This window comes from Nansenia antarctica (genome assembly GCF_963989245.1).
Source record: "Nansenia antarctica genome assembly, chromosome: 6".
Classification (NCBI taxonomy): domain Eukaryota; kingdom Metazoa; phylum Chordata; class Actinopteri; order Argentiniformes; family Microstomatidae; genus Nansenia; species Nansenia antarctica.
Genome location: NC_137676.1, coordinates 27,730,055 through 27,750,770, shown reverse-complemented (window position 1 = coordinate 27,750,770; position 20,716 = coordinate 27,730,055). Strand labels below are relative to the sequence as shown.

The window sequence follows — 20,716 nt, the reverse complement described above, 5'->3', positions numbered from 1 at the left end:
GTTAATACTAAAATTGTGTTAATATTAAATAATAAACCATATCAATGCCTGTCTTCAAGGCTGCCATGTTTTGTCCTTTCTGTGGCCTACAGTTTTTGGCAGCACCTGAAGGCAACAGTGAGTAGACATGATGATTGTATTTGAGTTTGTTTGCAGAATATGGGGAACAACACACCTTTGGGAATACTAATGCAATAGTTTTCAGTATGGAAGCCTACTTTCCTGAATGTAAGATTGAGGTCATGATTAGATTGTAGACTAATTTATTAGAAATGTAAGTTATATAATAATTTTATACAATTTCTCGATGCATATGATTAAACAGTTGGGTATTCAGAACAACACATCCAGGTATTTTGTCCACGCGTCATGCCCCCGCCCCTTTTTTGGGAAAAGAAGCATAGATGTAGACTCGTAGATACCTCATTGGCGGCTGTTGTATATTGCCTCTATGCGTCTGCCATTCATCAGAGCAACGCATCCGGGTACTTTCCCCTCCCGTAATGTCCACGCCCCTTTTTGGGTGATAGAAGTTTAGAAGTTTGACTGGCGGTCAATGGGAATTTCTGGTCTTTGCTACTTTAATCCGATAAAATAAGAAAACCGTAGTGCTTTTTAGATATTAGGAGCACAAATCCGATGGCCAGTTAGGCAAACTATTATATAGTGTCATTGCCGATCAATGATCGACGTCGTTATATAGAGAAAATTAATGAAATAGGGGTTGATTCATCAGAGCAGTCATACGTCATCTCCCTGTCATCAGGGATTTGTAGTTCTTCAGTTGATTTGCCGTGTAAGTCCCCAGATGAGAGTGTTACATTAGTTTTCTTAAGATAGGACAATACATTTATCTGTTCAATGGGCATTTGCCAAAGTAGCCTACTGTTAATCAGTATTTATCCTGTATGGTGTATATGAAGATGTTATGACGTTTTATCATGAAAATAATGAACAGCAAGCTAGATCCAAAACTAGGGCCGGTGGAGGAGGGCAATTGTCACATTGGACAGACTACCAAAACAGAAAGTATCTTAACGACAGCAAAAGTGATGGATGTCAGAAATACATTACCTGGAGATTCAATAAGGTAGCCTACTTTTATATGACAGGATATGGGTTAGAGTTATATGACACCTGTAGCGAGATAGATTGATAGATAGAGCCAAAAGTAAAAAGTAGCTGAGAGACGCAAGCAGGGTCTGGGCTGGTAATTGTATGACGCGCCAAACAATCCGCTGAGATGAAAAGTATGTTTTAGAGCAGTGGTCTTCAACCGGGGGTTCGCAGAGGTACTGCAGGGGGTCCGCCAATTTTTGTCATAATAATTGACATTTTTCACCAAAATAATCAGTGAGAATGAAAAAATATAACAAAAATGATATTGAGTAAAGTACGAGCATTAATAGGGAATAATAAGCAACTTTTGACAAAAACTATTTACAAAATGATGCCCATGATTCTAGAGTCTCACATAACGTCAGCTGAAAAAAAAAAAAACACACCTGTCTAGCAAGCTAGGTGTTGGCTAAAACGCTGCAGTTCGGTCTTCATTGCGAAATTAACGTAATTAATAACTAGCATAACGTTACTAATTTAGTTACTAGTTTGATAATAACAAACCTGCCTCTTTGCTTCTCTATGCGCCGCTATAACGCGCTCCTTTACCATTCCGAGGTCAGATGGCTTTCCCGTGGATCAGTATTGGCGCGCGTCTTTGAATTACGCACAGCTATCCACGAGATTCTGCTACCGCGCGGAGCTGGCTGCGCATTTCAATGCATTTCCGCGGATTCCGCGGTGCCCTCGCCTGACGTGAAATGCGTAATTGTTGATCACTTGGAGGCACTCGAAAGTCAATTTGAGAAGTACTTTTCTGACACTGAGTCTTGGAGAAAGCACAAGACATGGATACGGTTAGCGGCCCCAAAGGATTCTGAGCCCAATTTATGTGAGTTTTGTGGGTCACACCGTGACTGTGTTGTACTGGAGAAAGTATGGGGTAGTTCCAAGTTCATGGGGATAAGTCAAGCTTTAGCCATGCCTTCAAAAGTTAGACTGTATCAGTGCTCCACTGGCGGTTGACGTCCAATAAAAGCTCGCAAGATAACATTGTGTGCGAGTCCAATAAATATCCACGCTACAATATCAATCAGGAGCTTTGTTCTCACAGATTAAAAGTTGATTAACGTTGATGAAATTCAATATTGTGGCGAATGTTATCGCCTGGTTACGCGTTACAGCTAGCTAACTAGTCACGGCTACTGTTATGTTCACTACTGTTATGTTCACTACTGTTATGTTCACTGCGTTGTTGTTGTTCATTGATTGGCCGCTTGGCCACAACTGATTTGCATATTAGTGGACCCAAAGGATTATGGGCACATTCTATGTAAGTTTTATGGGTCAAACCGTAGTTGTGTCGTACAGGGGGAAGTATGGGGTAGTTCGAGTTCAAAGGGATAACCCAAGCAATAACCGTGCCTTGAATTGTGACTGTGTTCGATGCCGTGCAACGGTCAATAAAAGCTCGCGTGATTACACTTAGTGTGCAGAGTCCAATTCATTTCCACTCTAAAGTATTATTGATTAATTTCATAATTTAGGTTATATAATTATCTTGGCTAATGAAAAAAAGTGAATGGGGTGCAAAGAAAGACGATTATATTCTCGATTAGCTTTTTGTAGTTCTGTGAACAACACCATTTATTGAACAAACAAATCTGCATTGGCAGAATGAAGAATTAAACGTGATGACCATTGGCAGGACAAACTAATATTAGTTGGAACAACATTCTAATATTAGTTGGACCAACAATCTAATATGAGTTGGACTAACGATCTAATATGAGTTGGACCAACGATCTAATATGAGTTGGACCAACGATCTAATATGAGTTGGACCAACGATCTAATATGAGTTGGACCAACGATCTAATAATAGTTGGACCAACAATCTAATATGAGTTGGACCAACGATCTAATATGAGTTGGACCAACAATCTAATATGAGTTGGACCAACGATCTAATATCAGTTGGACCAACATTCTAATATTAGTTGGAACACTAGGATGACCTGACCTGGAAGGACAACACAAAAGCCACCATCAAGAGGGCACAACAGCGGCTATACACCCTGAGAGTCCTCAGGAAGGAACACAGCAAGCAGGAGATACTGGTGACCTTCTACCGCGGCGCAGTGGAGAGCATCCTCACCTACGGCATCTGCAACTGGTTCTCCAGCTGCACAACAGCGGAGAGAAATGCGCTACAGAGAGTCGTGAGAACAGCACAGAAGATCACCGGCGCCCCCCTCCCCTCTCTGGAAGAGCTGTACAACACACACTGTCTCAGGAAGGCCTCCAAGATCTCCAGGGACCCGACCCACCCTGGGTACGAACACTTTACCAGGCTGACCTCGAAAAGGCGGTTCAGGACCCTGGCCGCAAGGACAAACAGACTGAAGAACAGCTTCTACCACAGGGCCGTCCAGGCCCTGAACACAGCAAAGACCTAAGTTCTGGGCCCTGGACAGTCTGGACGGATTGATGGCAGCTGCTGGACTGAAAAAATCAGGTGTAGTGCTGAGGCACAAACATGTACATTTCAAGCCTGCAAACTGTGACACTTTAAATAAATGTGAAATAATACTATTGTGCAATATGACAACCCTAGTCGTCTATCTGTACAGTATAGTACAGTGGATAGTGTACATAGCCTTTATTTATGTAAACCAGCTCCTTCCCTTCTTGTGCTTTTTTTTTTAAAGTTTTTTTTTTTTTCCCTTTCCTAACACCAGGGGAGCCACCCCTCCTAAATTTCGTTGTTTGGTACCTGTACTGTAGCAATGACAATAAAGTCCATTCCATTCCATTCCATTCCAACAACAAACTCAAAATTCTTAGTTGGAACAACAAACTCAAAATTGTTAGTGCATAAGGTTGCCTTGAATTTTTAAATATTCTCAACTATTCTTTTTTTTAGAGTGTGCAGTGATGGTTAACTAGTAGGTAGATGTTAACTAGTAGGTAGATGTTATACCTGCAGTGATGGTTAACTAGTAGGTAGATGTTATATCTGAGGTGGAGTTAGTAGGTAGATGTTATATCTGAGGTGGTGGGTGGAGTTAGTAGGTAGATGTTACACCTGAGGTGGTGGGTGGAGTTAGTAGATAGATGTTACACCTGAGGTGGTGGGTGGAGTTAATAGGTAGATGTTATACCTGAGGTGGAGTTAGTAGCTAGGTGTTATACCTGAGGTGGTGGGTGGAGTTAGTAGGTAGATGTTACACCTGTGGTGGTGGGTGGAGTTAGTAGGTAGGTGTTATACCTGAGGTGGAGTTAGTAGGTAGGTGTTACACCTAAGGTGGTGGGTGGAGTTAGTAGGTAGGTGTTATACCTGAGGTGGTGGGTGGAGTTAGTAGGTAGGTGTTATACCTGAGGTGGAGTTAGTGGGTAGGTGTTATACCTGAGGTGGAGTTAGTAGGTAGGTGTTATACCTGAGGTGGAGTTAGTAGGTAGGTGTTATACCTGAGGTGGAGTTAGTATGTAGCTGTTATACCTGAGGTGGAGTTAGTAGGTAGGGGTTATACCTGAGGTGGAGTTAGTAGGTAGGTGTTACACCTGAGGTGGTGGGTGGAGTTAGTAGGTAGGTGTTATACCTGAGGTGGTGGGTGGAGTTAGTAGGTAGGTGTTATACCTGAGGTGGAGTTAGTAGGTAGGTGTTATGCCTGAGGTGGAGTTAGTAGGTAGGTGTTGTACCTGAGGTGGAGTTAGTAGGTAGGTGTTATACCTGAGGTGGAGTTAATAGGTAGGTGTTATACCTGAGGTGGAGTTAGTAGGTAGGTGTTATACCTGAGGTGGAGTTAATAGGTAGGTGTTATACCTGAGGTGGAGTTAGTAGGTAGGTGTTATACCTGAGGTGGTGGGTAGACAGCTTCTCCACCAGAGCGGTGGCTAGTCGCTCCCCCAGCACCAGGAGGAAGGTGACCACGATGTCATGGTAGCCCTGGTAGTAATGCAGCTGGGTGTTCCTCCTCAGCACACGCAGGATGATGTCAATCAGCTCCTCCTGGAGACCCTCACGCTGCTCGTCAGGCATGCCTGCAGGGTCAGAGGTCAACAGCAGGGTCAGGAGAAGTCCTGAATCTTTATTTTTTCTGTCAGTAGTTTCTCCCACCAAGACAACGATATTGTACCTTCCAGGGTTCGACATTAACGGTTGCCTGATTGCCCGGGGCAAGTACAAAATTTGCAGGGTTTGTTTGCGCGACAGCGGCGACACTGCTGGATCCTGAATCTGTGTATCGGTATATCAGACCAGACTAGATGATCGTGGAGTGAAGATATTATTAAAGCGTATGCGCTGATCGACAGACAGGTGGACAGGCGCGTACGCTTTATCTTCACTCCACGATCATCTAGTCTGGTCTGGCGCCTGCGCCGTCCGTTGTTCTACCTGCACACCGATACACAGATCCAGGATCCAGCAGCATCGTCGCTGTCGCGCAAACAAACCCGGCGAATGTTTTACTTGCCCCAGGCAATCAGGCAACCTTTAATGTCGAACCCTGCCTTCTTTAAAACCGCCATCATGTCTTGATACCAGAACCCATCTCCACAACCACCTGATTATCACAATCGTCTCATCGTGCGGATGGTCTCCTTTACTAACTCTTCTACACTAACTGGCAATGATCACCACCTAGAGTGCCAAGTGTAGTGTTTTTTTGCTTGTTTCGTTTTTATGTGTTTACCTACCAACAATACTTTGCTTGGCTACAAAATGAAGCATCATAGTTCATGCATTTTTGGTGAATGAAGTCATCCTCTGCGCTAAATGACTTAACTGGGTCGTTTAGACTTCTGCTGGACTTTTTCGAGGAAAACGAAGAAAAAAAAGAGACACAGTCGTCCTTAAATCACAGAAATCCAATAAATTCCAAAGTGTAGGTAAGTCCAATGACTACTCTGCTTCCTGGGGTTTCTAGCCCACCGCCAATAAAACAATCTCTAAAAAGAAAAGCCATCTAGCACAACGCGTGAATGTCTGAGGAGGTTGAGTTGAGGTAATGTCTGAAGCGTCTAGGTAATGTCTGAGGTTATTGTCTTTAGGTCATGTCTAAGGTGTTTGGGTAATGTCTGAGGTGTTTATGTAATGTTAAAGGTGTTTAGGTGATGTTAAAGGTGTTTAGGTAATGTTTAAGGTGTTTAGGTAATGTCTGAGATTATTGTGTTTAGGTAATGTTAAAGGTGTTTAGGTAATGTTAAAGGTGTTTAGGTAATGTTTAAGGTGTTTAGGTAATGTCTGAGATTATTATGTTTAGGTGATGTTAAAGGTGTTTAGGTAATGTTTAAGGTGTTTAGGTAATGTCTGAGATGATTGTGTTTAGGTGATGTTAAAGGTGTTTAGGTAATGTTTAAGGTGTTTAGGTAATGTATGAGATGATTGTGTTTAGGTGATGTTAAAGGTGTTTAGGTAATGTTTAAGGTGTTTAGGTAATGTCTGAGATTATTGTGTTTAGGTGATGTTAAAGGTGTTTAGGTCATTGTAGGAAGCGGAGGCCGTGGTGGCGGAGGACCTGGCCAAGGGGAAGGATGTACGGGATGAAGAGGAGGGGGCATAGCACTGAACCCTGGGGGACACCGTAGGTGACTGGAGCAGTGGAGGATTTACAGTTATTATTATTTACAGTTAAGGTAATGTTAAAGGTGTTTAGGTCATGTCTGAGGTGTTTGGGTAATGTTAAAGGTGTTTAGGTCATGTCTGAGGTGTTTAGGTCATGTCTGAGGTGTTTGGGTAATGTTAAAGGTGTTTAGGTGATGTCTGAGGTGTTTGGGTAATATTAAAGGTGTTTAGGTCATGTCTGAGGTGTTTGGGTAATGTTAAAGGTGTTTAGGTCAGGTCTGAGTGGGTAATGTTAAAGGTGTTTAGGTCATGTCTGAGGTGTTAAGGTAATGTTAAAGGTGTTTAGGTCATGTATTGGATGTTAGAGTGCTTCAGCCACTCACCAGGAGGGAATCTTCTGAGGGAACGGCGGACATCCAGCAGAACCTGGTTGTAGTCCTTGTTATTTTCCCTCTCTACCTCCTCTGAGAAAGAAACGCCATCAACGACAACACAGAACATGAAATGTGTTCACATAAATGAACAGTCACTTTTAAATGCCAAATGTGCTCATGAAAATGTAGTGTGGTCCAGTGTACATGCAGTGTTTCCTCACATGAATTTTCACATTAGTGGTGGTGAGGCCAATCCTCGCGCGCAAAGCACGCTCTCGAATTATTATTTTTTTGCGTGCACACGCGCTCAAAACAACGACGTAATTTCACCAAAAACTAGAGGGAGCGTGGCAAAACAAATTATAATAATTGCGGTTAAGGCATTAAAGCCGAGCGGAGATGTTTTATATAGCAGGTGATCAAATACCAAGATATCCTGAGGCTACAGCTGCAGCAGAACATGGGGAACGCGCTACATACAGCACTGAACATAGGTTACCGTATAATATACATGTGACTGACAGATACGCCCAAGTCAAGACACTGACACAGACACACACACACACAGTGAAAGATAATCAGCTCATCGAATATGAAGTACACAAGAGTACACACAGAACCAAGAACGCGCATACAGCACTGAACAACATCCGTAGAATATAAACTTGTGACTGACAGTCACATACATACATATACACACACACACACACACACACACACACAGAGAGATCATCAGCTCATCAATACGAAGTATTGGCCTACATGAGAGCACAAAACCGGCTAACGTTACTCATTAACCGTTTACTGTAGTGCCGAGAGACTGGAGTCGTAGGCGGCGTATCAAATAAGAAAGCTAAACGTTTAATGTAGGACATGAACGATTGTCAACAACACACTCAAGCAGTAAATAGAACTGAATAAACAACTCGGGTACCACGCACTTATCTGTCCGTGCGGAACAATACTCCCAACCCATAGTTCCGTGGGTGAATTATGTCAACCCACCACATTACACAAGTAAAATCACAGTGTGACAGTCAGATGGAACATTCGGTAAACAGCTGAGTATCAGCTGAGTTAAAGAAAACCAACTCTTACCTTTGATGACACCTACATGAGCCCTGTTTTCCCGTACCTCTCCCTTGTGTCTCTTATTGTCCAAATGTTCCCTGAATTTTAGCTGCATGTTTTTCCAGCATGTCATTCCGTTGTCAATAAAAAATCGACTCCCCTTCTTTTCCCCTGCCAATACTGTATCGTTGCTAAAGTGATGGCTAGGGATGGGACGATTATCGTTTTTATCGTTAATCGCGATAAAAACACCCGCGATAACTTAATCGTGGAGAATTTTTATTATTTGAATAATCGTCATAATCGTATGTTGTGAATAAACTGTGTTTAACAAATGTCTGGCGCTATTTTTCAGCCTAGGCTACATTACTTTTGCAGTCAAGTTAGCGACTGTTACTGTAATATAATTGCAATTCCTCACATGAGCCGCGCGCGAATATCCTCACAGAACTTGTCTCGCGCTATTGTTCAGCCTGCATGGGTAACGTTACTGTCAACAGCCTTGTCAGTCAGTCACTAGGTAACGTATGCTAGCCTTCTCACCATGGCTGGTGAAAAACTTTAGACGGGATACTGTCATTGGCCTTCCTTGTTATTACCAGGCAGTGACAGTCTATGGCTGCAAAAGGCACGGTCGCCCCTAAGCTTTAGCAAATATATTGTGGTTTACTTAATACTGTTCAGCACTTGAGGTTACATGCAATGCATGACTTGTGCTATAGGCTAAATACAATTATTAAAGCGGCAAGTAGCAAGTGTGCGCATCAAAGGCATTAGGCACGTAACATCCATGCTGTATAAACACATGACAACCGTCCGTTATTTCCCGAACTTTGCCCGAACCCCCTGCGAGGACCCGGGGAACAACGGTACGCTCCCCGCGGCTGCTATCAGACTGGCCGCGGGAGTGAGTGTTGAGGGAGAGAGTGTTGAGGGAGAGAGGAGACGGCAACACTCGCTCGCCATAGACTGTATCCCTACTCGTCTCTCCTGAGCTCGGTTGTAACGTGAACCGTGGAATACAGGATATGTTAGATGCTTTACAGTAATTCCCCAAATGACCAGAAAAGGAAGTTAGATTTGTCGCTGGTCGCTTTTGACTAATTAAGTCGCCAAGGGGCTCTGGAAGTTGGCAACACTGGGAGTGCGTTCTTTAAACTTCCTTGCGTACGTTAATGAAAGGTGCTGATTGGCCGAAAAGGAATTGCTCTTTCTTAAGGACCCGGATTATGGCCAGAGATATGTGCCACTAGAATCTGAATTTGAATTACTGACTTAAAATGTCCTAAAAATACAACAAAATCTAAGTTAAAGTGATTACAGTGTGTTTTAATGGCATTAATATTATCTCGCGATAATATCGTGGATCGCGATTATTTTGCCCACGATAATCGTGACATGACATTTTCTAATCGTCCCACCCCTAGTGATGGCACATAAGAATCGTTTTTTGACTTGCTAATGTCTGCTGATACACCACCACAGCTAGCCGATGCTGATGGCTCTCCTTCTGCCACCCGCAAAGTAGCTGCTGCTTGTTCTCCCGCTGTAGTTGTAGCTGCTGGTGGTGGTACCCCGCCATAAACGTTGTTAGCTGATCCATCCATGCCGTTTCGGATCTCTCATAGCCACTGCTAGCTTCAGCAATGTTTGAAGTGTCTGGGACATTTTTCTTCTTGAAAAATCCATCCATCTGTCGCTGTTTTAACGTGTTATTTAACACGTTATTTAACGTGATATCTTATGTGTGCACCTAGCTAGCTAGATCAGCTTTTTGTATCTTTTAGATGGTTTACATTTAGACCAATCGGGAGTAGCCCTTGTGTCAAGTCGTCAACTGAATGTTTAATGTCATTAATCTGATTTTGGATCAGCGGTTAGAGAGAGATGGGCTTGGATTTAGGTGCACTTTTAGTCAACATCCATTATAGCGCTGATCTAAGATCAGATATATTTTAATCAGAAAAATGTTCAGAGACAGATTTTTTTTAGGTGGAGAAATCACCCAGAAGACATCTAGAGCCACACACCCATAAATACAGGCAAAACCCCACAGCAGAACAGTGAACAATGGGGAACAAAATAATTTCGGGACTGTTGGATGCAGTGTTGCCAACTCAATCTGTAATGGAAGTAGCTGTTGGCTCTCCCAAAAGTAGCTATATGACGTAATCAACTCATTTGCATAATATGCCATTCTGAAAGGCTAAATGAATAGAAAAAGGCTGACCAGGTTTACAAACTAACTATTTACGTATTTACAAACTTGTTTACTTTTTTGCAATAAGTTTTTACTGAGCGGTTGGACCTGAGAGGGTGCGACTCATGCGAGAGACTGACTGAGACAGAGTGAACCGTTTGAGGGATTTTTGAGTGTGAAACTAAAAGACAGAGTGAATATTATTCAAACGAAAACATATCTACAAATATTATACTGAACTGTACAAAATCATTGTTGTGATTGGACGTTAGTGGTCCGCTGCAGCAAGACTGCGAGGCTGCTATCAGACTGGCCGCGTGAGTGAGGTGATGTTTCTTTTCAAGGGACCGGCGAAAAGAGAGGGAGAGGAGAGGGATATCCTGAAATCCAAATTTCCCGCTAAATTCGGACCAATCACAAAACTGTTTTGCAAGCGCTTCGCGCGTGTGGGGGCGATTAAGTCTGTAATATTGTAACTTACTGCTCCATAAATCGGAACGAAATGTAGGTCTGAAAGCGGCCTAAATCTAGCTTCTATCTGTTTTTTTTTTCATAATACCTCGCTGCCTTTCTCGTTGCGCAGCCTGAGGAGAAATCGTCGACTTAGTGGACTGAGGGCCGGTTTCACAGACAAGGCTTAAGCCTAATCCTAGACTAAAAAACATCTTCAATGGAGATTTTACATTGAAAGTGTGATTTAGTCCAGGACTAGGCTTAAGCCTTGTCTCTGAAACTGGCCCTGAATCAATTAGTGGCGGAGAAAATTCATTCGTGGCATCCCGCCACGAATCAATGCATAGAGGAAACACTGTACATGAAAGCAGCATCTTTCTCCCTGGTCTGTTCTCTTCTCTGTTCTCTTCTCCCTGGTCTGTTCTCTTCTCCCTGGTCTGTTCTCTTCTCCCTGGTCTGTTCTCTTATCTGTTCTCTTCTCCCTGGTCTGTTCTCTTCTCCCTGGTCTGTTCTCTTCTCCCTGGTCTGTTCTCTTCTCCCTGGTCTGTTCTCTTATCTGTTCTCTTCTCCCTGGTCTGTTCTCTTATCTGTTCTCTTCTCCCTGGTCTGTTCTCTTATCTGTTCTCTGCTCCCTGGTCTGTTCTCTTATCTGTTCTCTTCTCCCTGGTCTGTTCTCTTATCTGTTCTCTGCTCCCTGGTCTGTTCTCTTATCTGTTCTCTTCTCCCTGGTCTGTTCTCTTCTCCCTGGTCTGTTCTCTTATCTGTTCTCCTCTCCCTGGTCTGTTCTCTTCTCCCCGGTCTGAATGGACCAGCTCACCTGGGTTCTCAGGCAGGGTATCGGTGGGCACGTTGAGTAGCCGCGGCCAGACTTTACAGCGGATCTCATCACTGAGCAGTCCTCCCTCGCTGATCGCCATCCGCCTCAGAGCAGCCACATCCACGGGCGTCATTTTCAGCGCCTGAGAGATGTCCGCCACCTTCCTCTTCCTCCTCGAGTCCCAGTCTGTTCACACGACAATCACACAACAACTCAACTCACAGTAGCCGCACACAACGAAACATCCTTCACACATGATGCCAAATAGCTACCAATGGGCTGAATTGAGTATTCTGTTGCAACTGAATGTAATGTAATCCACAACCTTTTCCCTGGAATCATGAGGCAATTTTCCTGCGTTTTGGTTTAGTGATGCCCTTAACTTGCTGCACCATGAGGGCCAGAACCAATACCTGAGTGATTGTCTGGTTTGTGTAAGAGGCAAAATAGGTGCTAACGAAACCATATGGCATGACATAAGGATTTATCTTACACTTCAAGATAGAATACACGACATGCGTATGTACGACATACGTAGTGGTGATCTAGTGGATAGTGAGTTGGATTAGTGATGGGAAGGTTGTCCCGCCTGAAACACCACCACCACCACCACCACCACCACTAGTGTGCCCTCACTTAGCCTACTTAGCCCTCAGTTACTCCAGCGGTAACTGCTCCACCTGTAATTCGTAATTGTAAATCGCTTTGGATTAAAAGCGTCTGCTAAATGGCCAATTCTAAGACAATGTAGGCCTAGCCTACTGCCTGTCTATAACACTTGAAAGTTAACTCTCTTAGGGCCGGTTTCACAGACAAGGCTTAAGCCTAATCCTAGACTAAAAAACATCTTCAATGGAGATTTTACATTGAAAGTGTGATTTAGTCCAGGACTAGGCGTAAGCCTTGTCTCTGAAACCGGCCCTTAGAGATTTAGAAGGGGGCGTGTCAGAGTGACAACCGGTATCATTGATATCCATGCAACTGAACTAATGAAGAAACTGAGATTACAAGCCAACAGTAGTGTCCAATATTAACCTAGCTAGGCGCGAAGCCAATTTAGCCTGGTATTGGTAGCTAGTTAGCTAGCTAGCGATGGGACCAATATGTATTGAAGTGGACTTACTAATACTAATACTTAGTAAGTGAGGTACAGAACTCTAGTAGCTAGCTAGATACTGGAAGGGTTATGATGCAAGGCTACAGTAGCTAGCTATCCTGTTTGACGCTAATACTGACATGTGGAGTGGTCATTTAACCAACATAAAATAACAGGGTAGTTAGCTATCTTCTTACCTTGTTTCCCGACCCCATTCAAAGGTGAGGACGCACCAACACTTCTTGATTTCTTCATATTTTCCCACTACAATCTTGTCGTCATCGTAGATTACAAAAAGCTATAGTCTTCTTTTTCCACCAGATGTGTACTAGCTAGCTAGATACATGAAAAATATTGTCACCTAGCCGATTAGCTAGCTAGAGAGCTGCTATTTGTCCAATGAAATATGCCACATCATCATATTAGCTAGCTAGGTACTGAGACTAGTTTTCTGCAAGCTAAAGCGACTTAAAAACATCATTCGGAAATAGGCTATCCAGAAGTATTAATGAACCTTCAAAAGAGGATTTTTCAGGCAAAATGAGAAAACATGGATCTGTGTGCAGTCAACGACCATTCAGAACAACACATCCGGGTATTTTGTCCACGCGTCATGCCCCCGCCCCTTTTTGGGAAAAGAAGCATAGATGTAGACTCGTAGATACCTCATTGGCGGCTGTTGTGTATTGCCTCTATGCGTCTGCCATTCATCAGAGCAACACATCCGGGTACTTTCTATGGAGGACCAAGTCTGACAAAATTAACAATAAATATATAGACACATAAATGAATGTATGAACAAATACACATACAAATACACACAGTATACCGCAATACATTTCTATATGTATTTATTCTTTTCCACATTTATTCTTTCTTTTCCACATTCATTCTTTCTTTTCCACATTGTTTTCCACATTCATTCTTTCTTTTCCACATTGTTTTCCACATTCATTCTTTCTTTTCCACATTGTTTTCCACATTGTTTTCCACATTCATTCTTTCTTTTCCACATTCAAGCTTTCATTCTTTCCCCGATTATCAGTAATGTATGCAAATATAGGGGCGTGTCTTGCATGTTGTCCTCGCCCCACGCATTTTCATTGGTTGATGCCCCACGCATTTTCATTGGTTGATACCGCGCGTGACGTGGTAAAAGCGACAAAGGTTACATGTTTTCATTGTTAACATACTAATTTTAAATTAATTATTTTTTTTAATACATACTGTGTTCAAAACTGTGTTAACATACTAATTTTAAATTAATTATTTTTTTAATACATACTGTGTTCAAAACGGTGAAGAACACGTTCAAAACAAAATGATTTGGTGCATTTTTGCAGTAATCATATTCCTATCATATATGACAGAAAGCTCACAATAAACTGTTTTTTTGCACAGTGTTTGAGTGACTGTTATTTTGCACTCTATTGACACTCTTCAGTTCCAGCACCTCAGCAAAGTCTGATAATGGATGAGCGGTGGTATTTTCACTATTTGCAGTAATCATATTGACATGTCTAGAAAATATTAGCAGAATATTAGCAGAATATATACAATGAAATGAAATAGACTATATCACTGTAGAGTATTGGGCATTCATAGATGTGTGTGTTTCATATGAACAATATGTAAATCTACAGAAAATACAGTATGTATGTTACGGTACATGTGGGAATATGGTACATGTGGGAAAACTAGGGTTAGGGTTAGGTGCTAGGGTGACTTGGTACATGCTGGCATGTCTAACCCTAACCTTAACCCTAACCCTACCCCTACCCCTAGCACCTAACCCTAACCCTAGTTTTCCCACATGTACTGTATTCCCACATGTACCGTAACATGTACACTACTGTACTGTATCACAACTCAATGCAAACACTACAGAGGATCCATTACACACAACAATACTCACTGAAAACAATGTTCAGGGTGTGATGTTTTTTTAATTTATGGAACTACACCACACACACACACACACACACACACACACCACAATCATTTGCAACAAGTGTCTTAAATTTTGAGTCGTTATGTTTAATGAATGAAGCCAGGTGTGTTCATTGTGTTCAAATTTTGCTGACTGTGGCAAGCATTTTGCATCACATGAGCTTTAATTTGAGAATTTGAGCAGAGTTTTTTGCAACTTGTGTTTTAGCAAGACAAAATGTGTTTAGACTTATGAGAAAAGGAGGATTGTGTTTTGTGAATTGTGTCTTCATGTGAAATGTGTTTATGGTTTTGGCAAATGGGAGCTAGTTTTATTAAATGTGTTTAGAGATGTCACGACCAGAGGGCGGAACCCAGAAGCAGACAACGGAGAACAGGTAGTATGATAATAACAGTGATTTAATATAGGGTTTGGGGTTAGGGGAATCCGGCTGGGGGTAGGTTGTGCAGGTAGGGGTTCTGGCAGGTAGGCAGGTACTCAGACAGGCAGGGGGTCGGGTAGGTAGGCAGGTAGTCAGACAGGCAGGGGGTCAGGCAGGTAGACAGGTACTCAGACAGGCAGGGGGTCAGGCAGGTAGGCGGGTAGTCAGACAGGCAGGGGATCAGGCAGGTAGGCAGGTACTCAGACAGGCAGGGGGTCAGGCAGGTAGGCAGGTACTCAGACAGGCAGGGGGTCAGGCAGGTAGGCGGGTAGTCAGACAGGCAGGAGGTCGGCAGGCAGGGAATCCTTTAACGGGGAACAGGGAGAATAGGGTTAGGCTAGGGTATCGGATAACGTCTAGAGTAGAAGGAACGAACATATGAACCAACCATTAAGTGGTTACGGTCTGGCGTTGACCGGAAGCAGGAGCAGGGCTTAAGTAGGAACCAGTCGCGGTCTTAATCGGCCACACCTGGCGCCACTGATAGATGGCTGATGAGCCGGGGGCGGAGCTGGGGGCGGAGCTGGAGGCGGAACTGTGACAGTATCCCCCCTCCGATGGACGCCTCTGGGCGGACCACCAGGCTTGCCGGGGTGTCGGCGGTGGAAGTCCTGAACGAGCGTAGGGTCGAGGATCTGTCGCCGAGGGACCCAGCACCTCTCCTCAGGACCATAGCCCTCCCAGTCCACCAGGTACTGGAAACCTCGACCACGGCTACGAGAATCCAAGAGGCGGTGGACGGTGTAAGCAGGGAGGTCATCAATCATCCTGGGGGGGGGTGGGTCGGGAACTGGAGGAGACAGGGGACTGGAGGACACAGGTTTGAGGAGGGAAACATGGAAGGAGGGATGGACACGGAGGGTACGGGGAAGCTTGAGACGCATGACCATGGGGTTGATCACCCGCTCAATGGTGAAGGGACCAATGAACCTCTGGGACAATTTCCTGGATTCAGTCCTTAGTGGTAGGTATTTCGTGGATAACCATACCTTGTCCCCGGGGGCATAATTGGGAGCAGGGATAAGCCGGCGGTTGGCCTGTCGTTGGTAACGCTCCGATGCCCGAAGAAGGGTGGCACGGGCCCGATGCCAGGTCCTATGGCAGCGGCGGAGGTGAGCCTGGACGGACGGGACCAGGATCTCCTCCTCCTGGGAAGGGAACAGGGGAGGCTGATAGACGTAAAGGCACTGAAAGGGTGACATACCTGTGGCCGAGGTAGCCAGGGTGTTGTGGGCGTACTCCACCCACGGTAATTGGGTTGCCCAGGTAGTAGGGTTGGCAGACACCAAGCAGCGCAGGGTGGACTCCAGCTTCTGGTTGGTCCTCTCCGCCTGACCGTTGGTCTGGGGATGGAACCCTGAGGTCAGGCTGATGGATGCCCCGAGGCCGGAGCAGAAAGCCTTCCAGACCGCCGAGGTGAACTGTGGTCCCCGATCAGACACCACGTCAGTGGGTAGGCCGTGGGGCCGGAACACCTCTCTCACCAACAGATCCGCCGTCTCCCTGGCGGAAGGAAGCTTGGGCAGGGGCAAAAAGTGGGCAAATTTACTAAAGCGGTCGACCACAGTCAAAATCACAGTCATGCCGTCAGACATGGGCAGACCCGAAACGAAATCCAGGGCCACATGGGACCAGGGGCGACGGGGAATGGGCAGAGGACGCAGTAGGCCCGAACTGGGCTGGTTAGAAGATTTATTCCGGGCACATACAGAACAGGCCAGCACAAAGGCCTTGGTGTCCTCAGGCATGGTTGGCCACCAAAAGCGCCGGCGGAGGAACGCCAGGGTCCTAGTCACCCCAGGGTGGCAGGTGAGGGTGGAGGCGTGAGCCCATAGTAGCACCCGGGATCTCACGGTGTCAGGGACGAATAGGCGACCAGGAGGACCGTTTCCCGGGTCGGGCTGAGCCCGCTGAGCGGTCCTGACCGCCTCCTCAATTTCCCAGGTGATGGCCGCGACCACGCAGGTGACCGGCATGATGGTGTCTGGCACTGAGCTGGTCTCACTCTCCTTGTCGTAAAGGCGGGACAGGGCATCGGGCTTCACGTTCCTGGATCCCGGCCTAAAAGTGAGGGAAAAATTAAAACGGCCCAAAAACAGCGCCCATCTGGCCTGGCGGGAATTGAGCCGTTTAGCCGTACGGATGTACTCCAGGTTTCGGTGGTCAGTCCACACGAGGAAGGGTTGTTCCGAGCCCTCCAGCCAATGCCTCCATTCCTCTAACGCCAGCTTCACGGCCAACAGCTCACGGTTACCCACGTCATAGTTTCTCTCCGCCGGAGAGAGACGGTGGGACAGGAAGGCGCAGGGATGGACCTTACCGTCCGTAGCGCGTTGGGAGAGGACAGCCCCCACCCCGGTGTCCAAGGCATCCACCTCCACCACAAACTGCCTGGAGGGATCCGGCTGAACGAGGATGGGTGCTGAGGAAAAGCGGTTCTTGAGGTCGAGGAAAGCCTTCTCGGCCTCGGGGGTCCATCGGAACTGGCAGGAAGTGGAAGTGAGAGCAGTGAGTGGAACCGCGACACTGCTATAGTTGCGGATGAACCGCCTATAAAAATGTGCAAACCCTAAGAATCGCTGGAGCTGCTTACGGTTACCAGGGACGGGCCACTCCAGGACTGCTCTCACCTTAGCGGGGTCCATCCTCACCTGACCATTAGCGACGATGTAACCCAGGAAAGATACCGACGGGACATGGAACTCGCACTTCTCCCTTTTGACAAACAGCCGGTTCTCGAGGAGACGCTGGAGTACCCGATGGACATGCTGGACATGGGTGACTGGGTCCCTAGAAAAAATCAAAATGTCATCAAGGTATACGAAGACAAACAGGCCTATCATGTCCCTGAGGACATCGTTCACTAAGGCCTGAAACACCGCAGGGGCATTAGTGAGGCCAAAAGGCATCACCAGGTACTCAAAATGGCCTAAGGGAGTGTTGAACCCTGTCTTCCACTCATCCCCCTCTCGTATCCGAACCAGGTGGTAGGCGTTGCGGAGGTCGAGCTTCGTGAACACCGTGGGTCTCTGGAGAGAGTCGAAAGCAGAGTTCATGAGGGGTAAAGGGTACGAGTTCTTGATGGTAATATTATTCAACCCGCGGTAATCAATGCAGGGACACAGGGTCTTGTCCTTCTTAGCAACAAAAAAGAACCCAGCGCCCACGAGTGAGGAGGAGGGACGGATGAGGCCAGCAGCCAGGGAGTCCTTGATGTAACACTCCATGGCCTCCCGTTCGGGTTTGGAGATGCTGTACAGGCGGCTGCTAGGAAGGGGTGCTCCGGGCAGTAATTCAATGGCGCAATCATAGGGCCGATGAGGGGGTAGGGAAAGGGCTAACTGTTTGCAAAACACCTGTTGGAGGTCCCGATACTCCGGCGGAATAGAAGACAGGTCAGGGACCTCTGGTCTGGGTGCCTGGGAGGAAACAGAAGTTGACACAGCGGACCGAAGGCAGGTGGCATGACACTCGAGACTCCAACTATCTACCCTGGCATGGGCCCAGTTGATATTAGGGTTATGTCTAGCCAGCCAGGGGTGACCCAGAACAATGGGAGCATGGGGAGAGCATGTGATGAAAAAACTCACCTCCTCCTGGTGGTTGCCGGACAGTAACATTGACACAGGCTCCGTCCTATCCGTAACCTTGGCGAGGAGCCTGCCATCCAATGCGATGGCCTCTAGGGGTGCATCTAGGGGGCTGGTGGAGAGACCTAACTGCTCTACCAGAGACACATCCATAAAATTGCCATCAGCACCAGAGTCAATGAGAGCAGGGAACACAGTGGACTGACCTTTAACGGAGATTGTGGCGTTGAGCTGGGTCCGGGTGCGGGGAGCGGCAGAGATAGCAGAACGGCTCGTTAGGGTCCTCCCCTCTCCTGACGAGCCTGCTGGTTTAACGACCGAGTGGGGCAGGTGGAGAGGTAATGACCGGGCTCCCCACAGTACAGGCAGCTGTTGTTTTCAAAACGCCGGCGGCGCTCCTCCTGGCTGAGGCGCATCCGACCAAGCTGCATCGGTTCGGGATCCGAGGACGTCTCCCCTCTAGGAGTGATGTTGGGCTGAAAGGGACGAGAGTAACTACTAGGGTTGGGAATAGATGGAGCACGCCGGCTGGCGACGCTAACGGGAAGACGACTTACGCGTTCACGTCTCCGTTCTGAGATCCGATTATCTACTCTGATGGCCAGGGAGATTAATCCATCCAGGTCGGAGGACTCGGGATGTGAAACCAGCTCGTCCTTGATGGTCTCAGCGAGTCCACCGGTGAACGCCGCGACGAGGGCTGCATCGTTCCACCCACTCTCAGCTGCCAGGGTGCGGAAACTAATCGCATAATCAGCGACACTCCGGGTGTCTTGACGGAGGGCGAGGAGGCGCTTGGAAGCGTCCTGTCCTCGGACCGGGTGATAGAAAATTCTCCTCATCTCGCCGGAGAAAGCTGTGTAGGAAGCAGTGAGCGGGTCCCCTCTCTCCCACAGCGCCGATGCCCACTCCAGAGCGGACCCACGGAGGAGACCGATCACCAGGCAAACCCGACCCCGGTCGGTGGAGAAGGACGTGGGCTGTTGTTCCATCACAAGCTCACACTGTAGGAGGAAGGAACGGCAGCAACCCTGTTTGCCGTCGTAACGATCCGGCATGGGAACCCGGGGCTCTCGGATCACCGGAGCGGGTAGGAGCTGGGGGGTGATCGGTGTAGCATTAGCAGCGGCGGCTGCTCCCGTGTCCTGGAACCCGGTCAGAGTGGTGCTCATGTCACGGAGCCTCCCCACTATCTCCTGTAGGAGGGAGTCGTGTTTCTCCAACACGGTGTAGTTATTGTTAACCATCTGCCGGACTGTCTCGACTCTCGATGTCTGCTGGGTTCGACATGGCCAGATCGTACTGTCACGACCAGAGGGCGGAACCCAGAAGCAGACAACGGAGAACAGGTAGTATGATAATAACAGTGATTTAATATAGGGTTTGGGGTTAGGGGAATCCGGCTGGGGGTAGGTAGTGCAGGTAGGGGTTCTGGCAGGTAGGCAGGTACTCAGACAGGCAGGGGGTCGGGTAGGTAGTTAGGTAGTCAGACAGGCAGGGGGTTAGGCAGGTAGGCAGGTACTCAGACAGGCAGGGGGTCAGGCAGGTAGGCAGGTAGTCAGACAGGCAGGGGATCAGGCAGGTAGGCAGGTACTCAGACAGGCAGGGGGTCAGGCAGGTAGGCAGGTACTCAGACAGGCAGGGGGTCAGGCAGGTAGGCGGGTAGTCAGACAGGCAGGAGGTCGGCAGGCAGGGAATCCTTTAACGGGGAACAGGGAGAATAGGGTTAGGCTAGGGTATCGGATAACGTCTAGAGTAGAAGGAACGAACATATGAACCAACCATTAAGTGGTTACGATCTGGCGTTGACCGGAAGCAGGAGCAGGGCTTAAGTAGGAACCAGTCGCGGTCTTAATCGGCCACACCTGGCGCCACTGATAGATGGCTGATGAGCCGGGGGCGGAGCTGGGGGCGGAGCTGGAGGCGGAACTGTGACAAGAGAACTGGTCATTTGGTTTAGAGAATTGGCTTTTGTGTATTAGCAATTGGGAAAAACTGTAATTAGATCAATGTGAAAGTCAATTGAGAATATAAGTTCAAAATAAATGTAATAAGGACGCTTAGTAACTAGCTAGATAAACATTACCACTAACTCTAAACTAGCTTGCTAGCTAA

At 46.6% G+C, this 20,716-nt stretch overlaps 1 protein-coding gene across 1 annotated transcript in view; it reads right to left on the bottom strand.

The window, feature by feature from the left end:
• tbc1d20 (TBC1 domain family, member 20) overlaps nt 1–13,149 on the bottom strand; it is a 32,364-nt gene extending 19,215 nt beyond the window's left edge. The window contains exons 1-4 of the mRNA XM_080533568.1: nt 12,837–13,149; nt 11,544–11,729; nt 7,012–7,092; nt 4,917–5,103 (exon numbers count right to left, since the gene is read on the bottom strand). Of these exons, the coding sequence (XP_080389694.1) occupies nt 4,917–5,103; nt 7,012–7,092; nt 11,544–11,729; nt 12,837–12,894 (512 nt within the window). The 5' untranslated portion in view covers nt 12,895–13,149. The remainder of the gene's footprint in view (nt 1–4,916; nt 5,104–7,011; nt 7,093–11,543; nt 11,730–12,836) is intronic.
• Between the last annotated feature and the right edge of the window lie 7,567 nt (nt 13,150–20,716).